We start from the raw sequence: 19,302 nt of genomic DNA, 5'->3' as shown, positions 1-19,302 counted from the left end.
CAAGTAGTGTATCTATATGTAGATATATAGATAGATAGATAAATATATAGATACATTATAATTCAAGTTCTTGATACTGTAAAAAAAAGATAGAGAAATAAAGTGAACATAATATAATAACTATTCTTTTTTCTGGTGAGATATATAGCCATTCTTTTGAAGAAGTCGGTTCCTTAAAATATAGTGTTTTTGAAATCTTTATTTTGAAAAGGAATAAAGAAACCAAAATGCTTAACTTTTGTGAAATCAATATATTTGCAGTGAAGAATGAGTTGGAGGTTTAGTATCACTTACCTCTTCTCTTAGACCAAAGCATATAGTTTTTCGTGCATCACTGCCCTAATAACAGAGACAAAATTGTTTGCACGAAAAGAAAGTAATAAAGCAAAAGAGAAATATCAGGAACTAGAATTTTGCGTGTAAAAATGCATAACAATCTTCCATCAGCACACATATAAAAGCACACTTCTGCAACAAAAGAGAGAAACAAGAGAAGCCAAAAGCAAAATATCAACAACATCAACTAAAAACATGGCACAATCAGCACCTAATTTTGAATACCAAGATTTTGATCCCTATTTTGAATGGTCTGAAGACGAAGGAAGTGCCACCCTCACTGTGATGCTGCCAGGTAATTAAACTTCTTCTACCCTATCTTTTGAACCCTAGTATGATTAAATTTATATAATATACTTCATTCAACTACCTTCTATATTATATATGTGTCACTCAATGATTCAATACATGTTCTTAAATGTTATTTTCTTTAAAATAATCATTCATGAACTATGGAGTAATATATATATACACTAATAATATATACTTTTATATTCTTATTTCAATCACAGATCATTATATTAAATTTGAAATGGTTATATATCTTAGAAGTCATTATGATTGATTAACTATATAAATTGTTCTGATTAAAAAGGATGAACATTATATATGTACTTTCTCAAAAACGTTACATTTTGTTGTATATACTTTGGAAATGCAAAGGATTCACAAAGGAACAACTGAGGGTTCAAGTGACTTCAACTCCTGCACTAAGGATCAATGGTGAACGACAGATTATTGAGAACAAGCGTCGTCGTTTTGGTAGAGAGTTCTCCATTCCCCCATATTGTGACACCAATGAAGTGAGTGCTAAGTTTGAGGGTGGTGTTCTAACCATCAAGTTTCCCAAGCTGATCACCCTTGCTAGGGCACAGTCACAGGTAGCTCCAGTGTCTCAGAAAGAGAAAGAAGAAGCACAAGATCAAGATCATGTGGATAAGCAAGAGCCAACCAGTGATGAAAAAGAAGAGAAGAAAACAGAAGGGCCGAAAGAGAATGAAGCAATTAGTGAAGAGAAAGAAAAGGGTGAGAAGAAAGAAGAAGTGGCACCTAAAGAAGTTGCTGAAAAGAAGGTGAGGACTAATGTGCCAGAAACATCACAAGTGAAGCCAAAAGCTAGGATGACTCAGAGACTGAAAACAAAGGTTTTAGATTTCACTGTGAGTTTGAGATCAGTGGAAGACCAAGATGTTAAGCAAGGGTTTGGTGATAACAAGTGTGCTAATCTGATTAAGAGGCCGAAGATCTTGATGAACATTGGTGTGGTGATCTTATTGGTTATGGTGGTAGGGTTGTATGTGAAAAATGCATTCAGGTCATCTCAGGGAGGACCAGAATTTGAGAAATTCAAGGAATTTTAATTTCCATGTGCATGTTCATGCTTGTGAAAGCATGATTGAATTCAATAAAGGAGTGTGAAACTGGTCTGGTTGAATATCTGGATTCAAATAGACCAATTTTCCCTGTGTAATAAGAGGTATTAAAGATCACACAATTGATATTCCTTTTTATTATTCCCTTACGTATATGTTAGTTGCGTGGTGAAGATGTCAATATTTGTTTCCTGTGATATATACACAAATAAAATTATGCAGTAATCAGTGCTAACTAATAAATGTATACACCTTTATAGATTTCATGAAACTAACAAAAAGGTTTATTCATTATAATATCAGAAAACACGTGACAGATTATAAGATGCGTAAGCACAATACTATGAAAGTACCAAGTAGGAAAAGTATGGCCTATAAATACGTAAACAAAATAATTGAATATTTCCTTGATTTGAGTAAACAAATCTTAAACCACTGTTATAAAGAGAAGATGGAGTATATAATAATTTGAGTCTAAATAAAAGTATAAACTCTGACACTAACAAACCATACATATATCCTATCTTTTATGAAATAAAAAAAGTTAACAAAAAAAAAAAACAAAAAAACAAAAAAAAAAACATATATATATATATATATATTGAATTACTACATAATACACACTCAACAAAAATATTTACTAAAAAACATTAAATAAAAATTAATTTTAAAAACAAAAAATAATTAATTATTATATTGATTAATTATTATATAAAATTGTTATATAATCTGCAAAATTAATGTCCTTGTGAACTTTAGTTTTTATTTGTATTTTGTTGGTTTGTAATACTTTGGATTGTAAGCTACAAGGTATGATTTTCACAATTGTATAAGAGTTAAAATACTCTTGTCTTTTTAATTTCATTTATTATTTGTTGATAAAAAAATTAACAAAATTAAATATTAACTTAAATATTACAAAAAATTATTGATATTTAAAATTGGTTGAGATTTTCTTGTAGTGGTTTAGGTCAATAAAATATGTGAGGTATAAAAACAAATAAAAAGTTAAGGCTAAAAAAATAATTTGTGTTCCTATTAGTTGTCCTATTAGTTAAGAATATCCGAGATGCTTAGATTTTATATTCCAACACAGATTAGTTGTTATTAACACATTACATAGTAATTAAAGATAAGACTCAACTATACTATTTCCAAAATTATTTTCAACATATTATTTAGTTATAAATATATGATATAATTTAATAAAAAAATAAATATACAAAAGTTAGAACTTATACATATGAATAAGTAACTCATAATAAGGCTTATAAGTCAATTTAATAACTTCACTTATTACAAAGAGACTCACCCAATTCATTCATTTGGTAGTTATGTTAATAAAAAAGTTTGCACTCTTTCCTAAATCATTAATCAAGATGTGAGACCTTATTGAAATATTTTAAGAATCATATGTGGATTATAGTACAAGATTTTACATTGAGAAAAAATCTCTCATTTATTTATTTGTTATTAAATAATTATTAACATATAATATAATATTATTGTACTTGATCTTCTATATTCTGGTGCTCTAGAATTTGAATATAAATTTCAATTACTCCTACCAAAAAATATCATCACACAATTGCAATATATCCACTAAATTAAGCATTATTGAGTGATTTTAACATAATTTTTATATAACTCTACTTCTCATGTTTACATAGGTGTGACTATACTCATGTCTGCAGCGTACTTTATAAGATATTGCACTTTAAGATCACGTTTTATAATGTATAAATATCGTTTAATTGTAGTCGGAATTTCTCAAAATGTAGCATTTTTGAAAGTGTAAGATTATGGTAGATGCATATGCATAAATTTAAAAAAGGGAAAATGCTACATTTGTTTATTTCACTTGTTTAAAACTTATTTTTTTGTAACTTAACGTATAATAAATAATTTGTACTAAAAAAATAATATAGTAAAACCTTTACTTTTTTTTACATAAAATTATCTTTTAATTATCATAAAAAAAAATTATTTCACTTACTCTTCTACTCATCCAAACAAAAAAACAAAAAAGATCTCCATTTGTTTTCATCTATGTAAACAATTGTCACTCAACAAATCTATTTTTGTTGCATTAATTATAAGATAAAATGGTATCCTCCAAATTGATGATTAAATTTGAAATTTTGAGTTAACCTTGAGAGATATGTTTTTGAGTTTTTATTGTTTATGTTTGAGAGGGGAACAAAAAAGAATTGGAATTACACGTGCAAATAGTATATCTTGAGCAGGGAGGAATTTGTCGGTAAAAGATTTGGTCTGGGAACAAAATTTTGCTTTTAGGTTTTAGCATCACCAAAGGACGAGGTCACCTCCTCCCATTACTAAAGCATATTATTTTCCTTGCACCACACAAACCAACACTGTTTTCACCATTCACAAGAAACTTAAAAAGCAAACTAAATGCTACATTTTGCGTGCAAAATGCTCCTTATTATTGCCTCATCACCTATCAGTATAAAAGAAACCCTAGGTGCAATTCATTACCAACCAAACATACATCAAACTCAGAAGCTAAAGAGAAAGAAACTAGGGCTCAAATATGGCTTCAAGTACACAGCCAGCATCTGGTGTTGTCTACGATGACTTTGAACCACTCTATGAATGGGTTAGAGAAGAAAGGCTTGTCAAAGTAATGCTACCAGGTAAATGCATTCATTATTCTCAACTTCTCAAACCTTATACCCTCTGGAATCATATCAACTTCATTATGCTTTCAATGTATAAATTTTCCAAATTTGTTAATGAAACAGATACTCATGTTGAAAATAGTTTACTAATTATAACAATGAAATATCTATCATATGGTTTTGAACTATGAGTAGGTTTTAGAAGGGATCAATTGAAGGTTCAAGTGACCTCCAAGCCTACCCTAAGGCTAATAGGTGAACGAGTGATCGTTCAGAACAGATGGCGTCGTTTCAACTTAGAATTGCCCATTCAGTCTGATTATGACACCGACGATGTCACTGCCAAGTTTGAGGGTTCCACTCTATCAATCAAATTTGGAAAACTCTCACCCAATAAGCCCAAGGAATCAGCACCAACTCCACCACAGAAGATTGAACAGCAAAAACAAGATACCCCAAAAGCAGAAGCAAAAACCAATGGTGAAGTCTCTGCAGACCAGAAGCCACCCCAGAAGGAGGAAGAAGCCAAGGCTAATGGCTCAAGTGAGACAAAAGAAGAAACCCCATCAGCCCCTAAAACTAGGCCTGTTTCAAGAACCAAAACTAGGCTGATAGATTTTGCACTCGGTTCTGGAAATCAGGTTGATGATGAAGTGAACGGAGATTCTGACGCAGGGAGAAACAAGTGCAAGAAAATTGTGAAATGGATGGTGCTAATCTATGCGGTTGTGGCCCTTGTAGCGCTTGGTCTTTATGCTAAAAATGCATTCATATCCAATGGAGAATCAGAAACAGAATTGTTCTTCCAAGAGCTGTGATTTTCTTCTTCTTCAGGTACTTGTGCACGTAAAGAGAACACTGTATTCGTTTGCGTGTAAATGCATGATTTCAATAAATGAATAATAAAGAAAAGCATTATACGATTTCTCATAACTATCTGCTGCACGTTGTGTTGTATCCATTATGTTATGTTTCTTTTACGTGAATTCACCTGCAATTAAATATAACACACCTTTTCTGTAGTATAATTTTCCATGGTTTTTGCTTCTTAAAATTTCTCTCCAATGATTTAGGAGCAATGCGAATGAAAGAAGATTAATGAATATCCTTACGGTGTTGATGAAATAAATCTAATTACATACCAATTAAAATTCTTATTAAATCCAACCAAAAAAATTGAATATATATATATATTAAACAGAAATTATTTTTAAAAAGTAATAATAATTAATTATTATATAGATTAAATTAAATATTATTTTATAAATTACAAAAATTATTGATATATAAATTAATTTTTATTATTAATAAAATTTATAAACTAGTTTCTAAATTAATATCAGTATATATGTTTCAACAATTAAATTGTCAACGTTTTGGCCACATCACCAGTTGTCAAATGGGAGTGGGTTCCTCTCACGAACAAAATCAACTAACAAATAGTTTGAAGATGTGATTGTATGTCTAACAAAGTAATTAATTTGATATTAGAGTGAGGCTCAAAGTGAAAACGAAATACATTGTTGAAATTAATTGTATGTTAACTTCGTTTCAACATAAAAAAAAATTTGAGAAGATCCCCTTTAGATGGCTTCTTAGATTGGAAGAGTCATTGCATATTCCAAAAACCATTCTACATGAATTGGTCAATAGGTGGACCAATGATGATTAATGTTTTAGGATCAGAGAATATTATTTAGTCCTCTGGATGTATGTATTGGGGTGGGCTTGGGTGCCGAGGAAACAATTAAGTTGGAAGATGATGGTGGTGGGTTAGTCAAAAATTTGTTTGGCAAGGAGGATATCACAATAAGTGTTATTGTTAAGAAACTTAGCGATAGTAAAATAAAAAATATGTTATGTTGATGCCTTTTGTAAGTTGTATATATTGATTGGGTTTGTAGTTCTTTATTTCCCTCAAATGTTTAGGTTTGTGACTAGTTTTTTTCATTTTGGTTGTTGCATAGGTTAGACCAATTGAATGTGTAAAATTGGGAGAAATATGTTCATGGCTTATTGGTTAGGAGTTCGAACAAGGCTTCCCAAGTTTTCAACCACCAGAAGAATGAAGAATGCACATTGAATTCACTTAGTCGGTTGTTTTACAGTGTTGTAAGTTAGTGTAATTACTTTTGTATAATAAAAAATGAAAAACTATAGTATGTATTTTTTTATATTGGTGAGATCGAAAAATGTAGTATTTATTTTATATGTTAACTTGAGTTTTTTGGCAACAATTGTGAGTTCAACACGTTAGTATGGGGTGATACTAGTGGTAGTTCTTGCTTTCCACGGTTTCTTCAATGATAGTGTGTAAACATTTTATCCTCTAAAATTCATGGTGCATTCATATCCAACGAGGTAGTGTTGATTTTATTAAGCAATTTTGTAAATTTTGGTACGGTATGTTATGTTTTAGCTGAGAAGAAATAATTAATTTTTTGTAAAATTATATGGAATTGGGTCCTTTTAGAAAAAGAATATATGTTGGGGATAGTGCATGAAGCACTACAATCTACTAGAAAGGGTTCTTCAAAACCGAGTGATAATGATGATTTTCCCTTATCGAATAAGTGGGAAAGCATTATTTCTGATGAGTAAATATATAGGGATAAGATTGAAGCAAATGATAAACACATTGTTGTCCTTGAAGAATAGATAAGATTTCTACAAGAAGAATTCTTTAATGCCTCGGGAAAAGGTTTTGAGGGAGCATCATGGATGACTCTGACACAATCTTTGATGGTGTTGATTGTAGCCAACTTTATCGGACTCATACTTCAGGTGGTGATGGAGATAACATTAGGTTTGTGCATATTAAGATGGCAAAATCAATTTAGTAATGATGCTTAAAACTTGATTTGTTGATGTTATGTTTGTATTTGTGTAGAGTGGCAGTTCAGGTAAACAACAAATTTTGACAAAAACAAATTTCCATACACTTAGATCGAGGACGAAAATTGACAATATGGTAAAAGTTTGTGTTACATATAATAATGTCTTATATAAAAATAATTGTTTAATGTGTTTATAGGTTATGTTATTTGTATCCAACACCCTACGATGAAATGAAGAGAGGAGAAATTGTAAAATGAGTTTGCTTGAATTCATTTTTTTTTAGTACGCTTTATCCAATATATGTTGAATTAATAAGTATAAAAGAAATTAGTATTGATAGTTGTTTCAATCACACACTTTATATTATTATACAATTCTTTTGCAAACTAATATAATTCAAAACATGAAAATTCGAAATCCAAAGTGCGAGTTTGGACCTAGAATGATTATAAAGTTTGTTAACTTGAGGTCTTGTTTCATTTGGAAGAAATTTTGATTGTTGAATTTGTGAGTTCTTTAAACCCTAACTTAATACAACGTTTCTATAATGTATTCATTCTGGTTTAAATGTACATCTTTATCCCAATGGTTCATGATGACCACTAGTGGTGTTATGTGGCCAACTGTGAGACTAGAAATCATTTGTGGTGTTGGATTCCCTGTGACACAAAGGTCATTCAAATAAGCATATTGGTAAGATAGTGGTAAGTTAATAAGGATTTGAAACTCATTCAATAAATAACAAGTTATTTTTTAAGTATATCGTATATGCCTCAAAATTTATATGCATGTTAACAGACACGTCAACCTGAGCATCTGTTTGGTATGTTAAGTAATGTAAACACATAGATCGTCCTCTTAAGGTTATTGAGGAAAAAATGTCATTACAACTAAATATGTTAGTCTATACCTCTATATTATGTTCATAGATAGGTGTAGATAGATGTACTATTAGTGTATATATATAATGGATAATGTGATTAATGTTTTGAAAATATGATTGTGGACTAATGGTGTTCAAATATGTGGAGTTATGGGTCAGTAGGCCTTGGTTCGATGGGAATAACATATCAGAATACACTTTCGATTGGTTTAATTTCATTATATTTATATGTTTTGTTGTTGTGGTAATTTTGTTGGTGCATAAATTTATGGATGATATTGTTTTGTCATGATTAAATTCAGAGTTTCCAACAAGATTTTGTATGCAAACATATACTTCATGAAAACAACATTCATCGAAAAGTTGTGGTGGGAAATTTTGAGTTAAGTGGCCATAAAGTACGAGAAATTATTAGGATAAAGTTGATGTAATAAATAGAATTGACTGGTTCTTTTGAACTAGGTTAGTGGCAAGCGAAATTGTTTAACATTGTGAACTAAGTAGACCTTCCAATTATTTTGTTCAAAGTTCTGGTTCAATTATTTTGACATTTCATGACGTTTTAGTATGTAGAATTGTAGAAATTGGTAAAATACAACCATTACTTTGTGTTTTATATTTGTAAATAAGTAATGAGTTCGAAAAAATTGTGAAATTTGACCTTTTGAAGTTTGCTTCATTTTGACCTTACTCAAAACAATTAGATTTAGCAATGTTTAATAGAAAAAGACTTATTTTTCGACTTGATACAAACACTGCAACCATTTTGATTCATTTTATTAGGTTCACTGCATAATGACTGTTAACATGATTAATGTTTCTAAAAAATAGAAATACAGGTTGGCCAAAAATTTAACCAGTGTAACCACATTGTTAATCTTACAGTAAGATAAATGCAAGTATACACCCATAGGTGAATTGTTAACTCTGATTTTATGAATTATTTAGTCACTAACCAAATAATAATTAAACTTAAATTCAATGCATGTGATGGTCAAATTTGATGGAAGTGTTCGTTGGTACCCCCACACCAGTTACCAATGTCCAACAACAAACTTATACCTGTCTACGGTATTTGAACCAATGTTGACTCGTTCATAAATTGGTTGGTTTGCATCCATTACTAAATACTAAATAGCCATATGAAATAGAAATGATGGAGTGGAGACAAACTATTTTTGGTGTGAAAAAAATAACCTAGCTTACCATTAAGCTGTAAATCCCTAATAAAGGAAAAGAATAAACAGGAGAAATCTCTTATGTGGGCAAATCTCTCATGTGTAGTGAGTACAAAAGGTTATGTTACAAAATATAAATAGATAAAAATATCTAAAAATATCCAGAAATATTTAACAATCATCTAACAAATGAACTAAAACAAAGGCATGCCCTTACAAAATAGTGGTTGGCCACTTCAATTATGTGGCCACTGACTATACCATTTTGATAAATGTTGACTGATGACCACAACTAGAAACAACTCCAAATATTTTTCTTTTTTATGTTCACTACAACCGCATGGGGTCATTTGCATGTATACTAAGGTAGTAATGAAAGCAAAGGCACCAATTCAGGAAATTGGTGAACTCAAGTTGTACATTAGGGAAGTTGTGGTTTACCCTCCATCAATTATATGGACACCTTTGAAAGATTTCTACAATATCTTTGATACATGTGCACCATGACCATCAGTTCAAAATTGGACACCCTATCAAGCTAGACACTCTCCCTCATCAGGATGCTTTCCATTGACACCCTTACACAAATATTCAAAAGTAGAAACCCTTAAAATCAACTTACCAGATGCAATGATGATAATGCCAACATTTCCACTTTTATGAAATCACTCCTCTCCTTCAATACTTCTGATGTGTGACATATTCATCTGCAAGGTTCAATGGCGATTCTGCAATCACTCCTCACTCCAGGTTTCACAACGGATCTACAAAATTTTCTCCCGAAATGAATCTCACGCCTACTCTCTTTCTTCCCCTCCCCTTTCACACTTTTTCAAAAAATAATTTGTTTGCATAGACAAAAAAACCCTTAATCACGTACACAAAATGTGTCAAATCACGACTGTCAAATGGCAGTTATTTTTCAAAAGGTGTAAAAATTTGCTTAAACATTGTAAAGGATTAGATGTAGAATTGAATAATAGTAGGGTCAAACCATATAAAATATTGTATTGATCATTTTCTCCCTTGCATATGCTTACACGCTTTCAATAAAAGTAGAGATTAAGTTTTGAAGTAATTTTCAAATATTTGAAAAGAAAAACAATTTTTCTTCAAAATTATTTTCACTGCCCACCGGCCATAAACAAAATTCTCTCATAAAGGACTAACCTTACTTTGTATACTTTTTTTAAAGGCTTTTGTTAATAAAATCACTTGATCTATCAAATTGCTATTAATTAAAGATTACATAGCATAATTCAATTCTCCTGCTCCTCCTGATTCTTATTTGTATTTTTCAATGATCTTTCAAGTTAATTAGGATTGTCACCCATCAAAATTTTAGTTTTCTGATAAAATAGTGTTTCCGAACATTGATTGCTATTGAAAAACATGGGAGCCAAACGTTGAAACCGATAAGAAAATATAATTAACTTTACTTGCAACAGGAACAAGAGACGTCATCGCCAGTGGCTAGCCTATAACTCTGCTCCCACACATCTGCAGGAACTGCTTCGACATGTGGAACGTGACGAGGATGCTTTTCTTTCTTGTCTCCCCTGATCTGCTTCAGACCATGCTTAAGCGCTGGCAGTAAAGCTCCCATACACTCAGCAACAGCATTAGGGTTTCCAGGCATGTTAATGATCTGAATGTCAACAAATCAAGCACCATAAATAGCCAGTAAATACAAGTCTAAAAGAAACACAGATTACATGTCTGGACTCAGGGTGTACTAGTTACACCAACAAAATAACGCAAGATTTACCTTAAATCCTAATGCAGCATCATTTAGAAGTAAAGAGCACTCGTATTGTATACCAAAACTAAGTAAATGAAACCCAAATAACTAGAAATAAATACAAATGATCATATGAAAATGCTTTAAAATATATATGATGATTTGTGTTTCATGAAAATAGTAATTATTCAACTAAAACAACCACACTGTAACGGTGATAAGTGAAATGAAACCCAAGTAACTAGTAATAAATACAAATTATCATATGAAAATGCTTTAAAATCTACATGATGATTTGAGTTTCCTGAAAATAATACTATTCAAGTAAAACAACCACACTGTAACGGTGAAGACTGAAATGAAAACAATTGCTACCTTCAAACTCCTGTCTAAAATCGAACAAGACATGTAAACCATTTTTCTGACTTCAAACGGCAGTTAATTACTTTCTCATTTGTTGCTACTGATAAGAAGATATTGTACAAGTGGGAGAATAAAATATTTTCCTAGAGAAGAGCATAAAAAGAGCAGAACCATACAAATCCAACAAAGAACATTTGAAAAATAAAATCAACTATTAATGAGATGAAATAACCCTTTACAAATTAACAAGACATTTGAGAGTTGAGACGCTCAATTCACATTCAGGAATTTCTTTTTTCATGAGTAAGAGAAGATTGACAAGCAATCTTACATGGAATACTGTGCTGTCAAAAAAGCTGTACGATGCATGAAAAGATATGGTCACAAAGCAAATCCCATTATAACATTAAAATGAGGTGCAAAAACTCCAGGAGACAAAGCACAGCACAGCTTTCATACGGTACTTTAAAAGTAGATATTAATATCATTAGCATTTTTCCCTTACCAAGGTTGATCCTCTGATTCCAGCTGCAGAGCGAGAAAGCATTGCAAATGGGGTCACCTATTTAAACATAAATCAATTATGCCCTTCAGAAATCAACAAACACTAACTATAGACTTTCCAAGGAAGCAGGCCTGATATCAGCATAGCTAAGTATGCAGAAAACAGAATTAATCAAACAGACTAAAGAGAAAATTAAAATTCAAAAAATTGATCTTCCTTTAGACATATACACAAGCTCTATAACTAATCAATGTAAGTAATGCTATGCTACACTCAAACTTCTATACACAAACTCTTCACAAACTCATTGTTTATTTAATTACTAACTCATTTCGCTACAAAGAAAATCATTAAATAGAAACCAATTTTATAAAAAAAAAATGGTTTCTAAATTAGTTATCATTATTGTTAAATAGTTTCTAAATTGGTATATCTAATTAGCTAACAATGTTTTAACTACTAATTATTTAAATTCTAAATTTGGTAGCAAAACCTTCATAGCTAATTAGATACCAATTTAAAAACTATTTAACAATAATAGAAGTTAATTTAGAAACTAGAAATTTTTTTAGTCTCTATTTAGTCAATATAAGAACTAATTATTTTTTGTTTCTAAAATTGGTTTTTATTTAATGATTTTCTTATAGTGTTTCTTTACTTTGTTATCAAATGAATGTTTTGGTTATTATTCTCGTCCAAATAACAAAGCAAGAAGCTTGTGAATAGAAGTTTGAAAAAAGTGCATTACTATAAATATGTTGGTTTCTGGTTACGGTTATAGCCATTATATAGCAGAGTCTGATGACAGACTGACCAGTCCAGGTAAATCAGTCAGGTCAAGGCTCTTTTAACATTGATTTGGAAAAAATAGAAGGTTTTAAAAAAGAAACTAAAGAAGCAAGAAAATGAGAAACCACAAAATGCAAAAGACATCACAAGAATTACTCATCTAACTACTATGAACATAGTTGCAATACCTTTAAACTCTCTTGCATCATTACATACAGAAGACCAGGTGTTTCTTTCTCAATCAATGGTTTTGTAGCTTCTGGAGTTAAATCTCGTGAGGTAAAGCCAGTCCCCCCTGGATTGGAAAAGCAAAAATAAAGCAGAAGTCAACTCAACAAAACTACAATTTTTTAAATACTTTAGGGAGGCTGACAGTTAGATAAAAATGCACCGAGAGTAATTATGAGATCCATTTGTTCAATGTCACTCCATCTTCTTAGAATGTCCTGAATCTTTGCCACATTATCTGGAACAACAGCACTTGCTACAACTCTTGCTCCTCCTAGCCTTTCTGATGAAGAATTAATAACAGAAACTGCCCTGGGACCACTGTTTATTTGTAAAGGGTCAGCACATTTTGATATCGACACCAATGTTTTAAAAAAACAACTGAACTGACTGATTGAACCAATTGAATCATGAACCAGACATGTCTCTGGACAAATTTATCTTTATTATATTAGCAAGTTCAATCACGGCTATAACCAATTGAACTAACCAGATCATGACATAGTGATTCCTCATAAAGTCAGGTAAGTTAAATTTAAATAACATTCTTATGGCATAGAAGGGACAAATACTACAAAAACTTCAGTTCTTTTAATGGATGCCAAAGCATTCATTCTATTCCAATATTTTGGCCAGGGGAAATCTAAAGGAACTTCACTTTATTTAGTACAGAAATTCATAGATAACAAAATCACAGGCCAAAGCTCTTAGTTCACTCGCAATTTTTCTTTTGGGTTCAACCTGAACCCAAGTGTTTCCAGCACAGAGGGATGCTATTTTTTAATCAAGTAGTAACATCAGACCTAGAACAACAGAGAAGGAGAAATGTCTAATGCCAAGGATGACTGAGAAAAAGCTTCCACTTTCCAATTATGTCCAGAGCAACTTGGCAGTCAAACCCTTTATTTCTAATTGTTATTGAACTGAATAAAAATGGGACATTGCCATTTTCTTTAATAGTGATTAGGGTGAATTTTAGTTCAAGGTTCCACAACTCCTTAACTCATTCACAAGGCAGTGAGCAAATAACAAATTAAGAAAGAGAATGAAGAAATAAACAAGACAACAGAAAAAATGTACAATCCTTAAATGCATAAAATACTATAAACCCCAATGAAGGATGTGTGAAAAATCAATAATATGAACCACAGCCAGACGTACTGCAGATAAGGTTATGCAGTCAACAGAACACACTTCTACACTATGACGGATCAATGCCCAAAACAGAAATTTTATCTTTAAACACTTAAAAGTTTGAGACTGTTGCAAGACACTCAGTAGATCTCATGCCCCTTTTGGCATTGACTAACATCAAGCTCGCTCTTTAGTTTTGCATCAACTTTGTGACCTCTTTCAAACAATGATTTAAAGAGGTGTATCTAGATGCCTTTCAACATTATCCAACTGGGAATATGATTTAACAATTAATACCTTTGTGCCCATATATATAAGAGCCTTTTAAGAAATTTCTCTTTCCCTTTTCACAAGGCATTCAGATTGTCTCCTGCATTAATTATTTGTTTAACTTAATTATTTTATAGTTTTTGTAGTCAATAAAGAATAGAAGTTATTCTCTCTCTTGTGCAGATGTGAAAATATGACCAGCACACATTAACCAACTAGGTGAAAAGAATGAGAAGATGAGCCCAATAATCTTAAGGGTAATTTCGAAAAGCAATATAAAATGTTAACAAATATAATGTCATTCGTTGGATAAAAAGTATGTGTGTGTTTATATAGCAACAGTGATGGTATTCCAACATTGGTTAATTTGACTCCTTCAACATGTGAATGTTGTGCATATGAGCATACTAAAAATCTACAGCATGTGAATGCTGATGCATATGAGCATACTAAAATCTAGCTTTAATAATAACAAATGCCACACTGCTCCATTATTTTCATATCTACAGAAAAAAAAATCTTTGGTTTGGAAGAGGATACTAGATGCACTCAATTAATGACAAAAAATTACTAGTTGACTTTGGCGATCAAGAACAAAGATTATGAATATGGCCAGCACCTCATTAACCTTTTTTATATATGATAGGTTTGGTATTGTATATAAGAGAAGAAATAATTGACAGCTGTATCTAAACTATATAAATAGTCGAGAAACAGAGTTGGGAGGGACTTTTTGGTTGGAGAAAAAAAAGAGGAACTGTATGTGTGTGGAGAGTGAGGTTCTCTCGAACAACCTCAGTGGGGTATTTTGTAATCATACTTGGTTCTGGGACGGTTCTACCAAATTGATAGGAACTGGATTAGAGAATTCTAATAAAGATTTGGCAGTATCAAGTCTATTAACTCTCTTTCTAACATCGGAATACTCAGTTTCTATCAATATAGTATTGTGTTGTAGCAATTTCAAAAATAAAAGGTGTGGTGTCACATTTCTTCTTTTGCAAGATTTCATTAGAAGTATCTAGAAGCTGCTTTATCTAGAAAGTAGAAAAACTTTTTTAGTCTAAAGCATTATTCATAAATTGATCAAATGCAGAAAAATCAATTAAAGGGCTCTCCTGATTCAAAAAACAAATACAGATAGGCCAAAAAAAGGTTTAATTTTGATCTTCAGATGTATGTCTGTCTCTTTGTTTGCATACACCTATCAAATATAATATGAATATCAATACCTTCTATCTGGGCCAGCCCCCATAGCAACTGTATCACTAACTGTAAGAATAGCCACTCTGACTTCAGCATCCCCTGAAGAATCAGTAGTTATTTTGTGTGATTTAATTCCTGGCAAAGAAAATGCCGCATCTGATGACATATGATTCTCATCAAAAGCCATGGATCTTAGGTCAGAAATTATGATAGCTGATACAGTGGTCCCTGCAGGAACTACTCTTCCTGTTGCTGGAAACTCCAACAAAGCATTAGCTGACTTCATACTTAGCAGTCGACTGCTTACCTGATGACCAGTGCTCTCAGCAACAAAACTGAGATTCATGGACAGCATAAAAATTTCATTCATTAAGAGAGAACAGATAAAAGATAACAGCCCCTCTGACCCTCCACATAACAACCTCCCTATATTAAATTAATAAAAACACACAATAGAGAGAACAGATCTGCATGTAGATTACAGATATGCAGTAGATTCAGCTAGACCCAGACCAAAACAAACAATTCATCATCGACTTACCCTGGATTGCCTGTTCCATCATTGTCAGTCCATATAACAGAAGCACGATGATATTCAGGTCTAAACGAATCTGTCTTTATGGGCTGATGAAGTCGAGCTTGTACCCTGCATAGAAAATAATTAAATGAATAAACTCAAAAGGCAAGCAAACCATCATAAAAACAAACTTTGGAATTAAGTAACCTCAAATGATGAGGATTTGTCCACCCTGCAAGGAGGCGTATTGCAGGGACCACAAAGAGATAGAAGCAAACTAAAGAACTGGCAGGATTTCCTGGTAGTCCAAAAGCTAGAATTTTACTTTCTGTTGACGGAAAGTCAATCTCTGCAAATGTAAATGGCTTGCCTGGTTTAATAAGCACCTGAAAGATGAAAAGAAAATCTAAATTAAGAAAACATGATTTACAAATTATACTCACCAGAGATTATACGGACTAGTAAGATTTCTACAACTACAACATACACATTGCATCCATGGCACAGATTAACAGGATGTCAGAACATTTTTAATTAATAGACAATCAAATAGAAGAATGGCATAACCTTGTCAAAATGTACTTTTCCTCGCTTTTCAAGCAAAGGCTTGATAAAATCCTTGTCTCCCATTGAAACACCTCCTGAAGTTATAAGAATATTAATTCCAGAAGCAAAAGCTTTATCCAAGATCCTTCCTAGACTTTCTTTGTCATCCTTAGCAATACCAAGGTCCAGAACTTTGCACTGAAGTTGTACTGCAGCTGCCAGGAGCATGGCACGATTAGAGTCCCTAATCTGCAAAGCAACTACATTAGCTTACATCCATTTTAATTACATTTACCCAGCAACTCTTGCGAATTATTGCACAAACCCAAATACATAGTCTACAAATAAGTAGTTGAATAATGTGGTAAAAAAAGTGCTGGGTTGCCCAACAAATCTTAAACACCATCTATGCAGCAGAGTAAGAAATTTACATCTATGCAGCAGAGTAAGAAATTTACATCTATGCAGCAGAGTAATATGTTTAAGCCTCTGCCAGACTGAGAATTATAGGTCCATTATAATGCTCGGTTGAACCTTCTTTCTTCAACAAACTACTCATGCTAAAATCAAAGCAAGCAGCCTAATTAATGTTGGTATTGCCTATAGGTTGATTCAGATAAGACTTTAGTAATCTATTCCAAATATTATCACATTAATAATCCTTTAAGAAAATACCTGAAGCTGACATGCATTTTTAGTCAATTATAAGTTACAACCACTAGCTTCCATCCATATGATAGTTCTAATAACTGAAAACATTATTGTTATGCTAAACATTTTTCATACACTAGTCTCACTAGTCCTAGGATCCTAGCAGAACATAACAATACCTGACCACGACTCAGATGCCCAGTACTTGGCTCTACAAGCTCATCTCCAGTAGAAAGAACAGCAACTGTTGGAGCAGGATAAACCTGCACTTAAGCAATAATTCCCATCATTAAATGTATCAATACTCAATATTAGACAAAACATGTCAAAGTTCAGGAAGTATTAGCTAATACAGGGAGAAGCTTGCTTGGTTACAGAATCCAGGAACTCTCTAAAAGAATACCTTAACCATTGTCACACCAACCGTAGCAAGCAAACCAATTTCCGAAGCACCAAGCCTTTCTCCAGATGTCAACACCATTGCATCTTTCTCAATATCAAGTCCCTGTCAATGAATACCAAAATGCAGTGAACAAAACAGCTAATAAACTTCGATATTATACAGAACTTAAACTAGTAAACAACGAATCCGTGTCAAATTTGGCGACATTAAAAATGACACGCAATTTAAAACATAAACTCAACATTATGATCAGAGTTACAGCAGAGAAGCGACAAGAGCATACCACTGGACGTATATCATTCCCTTTGGTGGTTTGTACCAATATTCTGACTCGTTTAGTCCCATCTGAGGCATCGTTCACAACTTCCGTATTCTCAACCTGAACAACCGCATCAGCACCTTCAGGTATTGGTCCTAAATCAAGAGAGAGAGAAACGTGACAAAGAATATTAACCATAAATCAATAATCCATGATATAAATATATAAAGCTCTACTCCGATAAACTATACTGGAAGCATTAACAACAAGAGAAGAAGAAAAGACAAAATGAACTGAACTGAACTGAACTTCTCGTGCAAGCTAGTATCAATTTATCGACTTAACTTCCATTAAATTAACTTAAAACTCTAGAATATAACTTCTTCAGAAACTGAAATACAGTTGCGAGAGAAGCAAAACTTATTTTACATTTTTTTCTAGGAAAATGAAAACGGAAAAAGGCGAACCTCCGGTAGTAACGTAAGCGACAGTTCCAGGGGAGAGAGTGACGCCAAGAGCGTCGTCTCCAGCTCTAGACTCAGCAACGACTGGATATTCGCCGGGGCCATCGGCGGCGATCACCGCGTAACCGTCCTTGACGGAGGCGGCGTAGGGCGGGAGAGGATCGGGAGCGCGAACGTCTTGCGCGAGGACCTTGCCTAGGGCATCGTGAAGAGGCACAGTGAGTGGAGGAAGACGTTTAGAGACGTTAAGGATTGTTTGGATGGCGTGAGTGACGGAGATCATTGTTTGGTATAGTAGACTTACGGTGAACAGGGGACAGTGGTGTATTTGATGGAATAGAGTTTTATAGTTATCCACTTCTTGAATTGGATTAATTTGAAGGTTGGACTATGAGACATAGCAGCATTGAACAGTGTCCCTTGACGCCGCAAAAGGTCGCGCACGGACACACCACCACCCCTTTCATGACACCTTTGCTTCTGTACTGTAGTGTTTATCAGTATTTTTTATTTTTATTATAAAAAAACTTATTTTATTAAACTTATTTTATAGATTAAATGATTATTCGTATCAATGTTTTGGAATAAATACGAAATATTATATACTTACAGGAAACTTTAATAAGATTTACTAACAAAATAATTAGATACAGTTGACCCATTTTTATGCATTAAATGATTATTTTAGTTTTCTTTTATTGTTTAAAAAATGAATGAAAAAAATAGAGAATAAAGTGATTTGAATTAAGAGAAATAAAATATAAATAAATGAAAAGTAAGATAATTCATTTATTTGTTAATAACTTATATTCCTTATTTTAATCTTATTCTTTAATTATTTTTACTACTTTAATATATTTTTTAAATTATTGTTATAGATACTGAAGAGGAAAAGCATTATTAAAAATTACAGTAATTGAATATTTCTTTTTAGTATACTTGTGAACTTTTCAGATACTTGAAGACCAGAATT

General features: G+C 32.3%; 3 protein-coding genes across 4 annotated transcripts; 2 read left to right on the top strand and 1 right to left on the bottom strand.

Annotated features, from left to right (window-relative positions):
* The first annotated feature begins 473 nt into the window (after positions 1 to 473).
* On the top strand, positions 474 to 1,858 carry LOC137826783 (inactive protein RESTRICTED TEV MOVEMENT 2-like). Its single transcript, XM_068632920.1, has 2 exons — positions 474 to 631; positions 1,000 to 1,858. Exons 1-2 carry the CDS (start codon positions 532 to 534, stop codon positions 1,695 to 1,697), a joined length of 798 nt encoding a protein of 265 aa, XP_068489021.1. The 5' UTR covers positions 474 to 531; the 3' UTR covers positions 1,698 to 1,858.
* Positions 1,859 to 4,191: 2,333 nt separating this feature from the next.
* On the top strand, positions 4,192 to 5,287 carry LOC137826520 (inactive protein RESTRICTED TEV MOVEMENT 2-like). Its single transcript, XM_068632510.1, has 2 exons — positions 4,192 to 4,369; positions 4,550 to 5,287. The coding sequence occupies exons 1-2, from the start codon at positions 4,267 to 4,269 to the stop codon at positions 5,170 to 5,172; spliced, it is 726 nt and encodes a 241-aa protein (XP_068488611.1). The 5' UTR covers positions 4,192 to 4,266; the 3' UTR covers positions 5,173 to 5,287.
* Positions 5,288 to 9,311: 4,024 nt separating this feature from the next.
* Positions 9,312 to 18,821, bottom strand: LOC137823738 (molybdopterin biosynthesis protein CNX1). 2 transcript variants are annotated; one of them, XM_068628988.1, is made up of 13 exons: positions 18,333 to 18,821; positions 17,890 to 18,020; positions 17,607 to 17,708; positions 17,383 to 17,466; positions 16,574 to 16,801; positions 16,214 to 16,392; positions 16,031 to 16,135; positions 15,516 to 15,824; positions 13,043 to 13,200; positions 12,840 to 12,946; positions 11,863 to 11,919; positions 10,693 to 10,901; positions 9,312 to 10,017 (listed from the first exon to the last, which is right to left on the bottom strand). In XM_068628988.1, the coding sequence occupies exons 1-13, from the start codon at positions 18,610 to 18,612 to the stop codon at positions 9,957 to 9,959; spliced, it is 2,010 nt and encodes a 669-aa protein (XP_068485089.1). In that variant the 5' UTR covers positions 18,613 to 18,821; the 3' UTR covers positions 9,312 to 9,956. The 2 variants fall into 2 exon arrangements, with proteins under 2 accessions (XP_068485089.1, XP_068485090.1); XM_068628989.1 differs by having other exon boundaries at positions 9,312 to 9,960; positions 18,333 to 18,818.
* Positions 18,822 to 19,302: the final 481 nt, after the last annotated feature.

The sequence above is a fragment of the Phaseolus vulgaris genome, chromosome 8 (assembly GCF_000499845.2).
Source record: "Phaseolus vulgaris cultivar G19833 chromosome 8, P. vulgaris v2.0, whole genome shotgun sequence".
NCBI classification, from domain to species: Eukaryota; Viridiplantae; Streptophyta; class Magnoliopsida; order Fabales; family Fabaceae; genus Phaseolus; species Phaseolus vulgaris.
The sequence above is the reverse complement of the archived record's forward strand: the minus strand, read 5'-3'. Positions and strand labels throughout refer to the sequence as shown.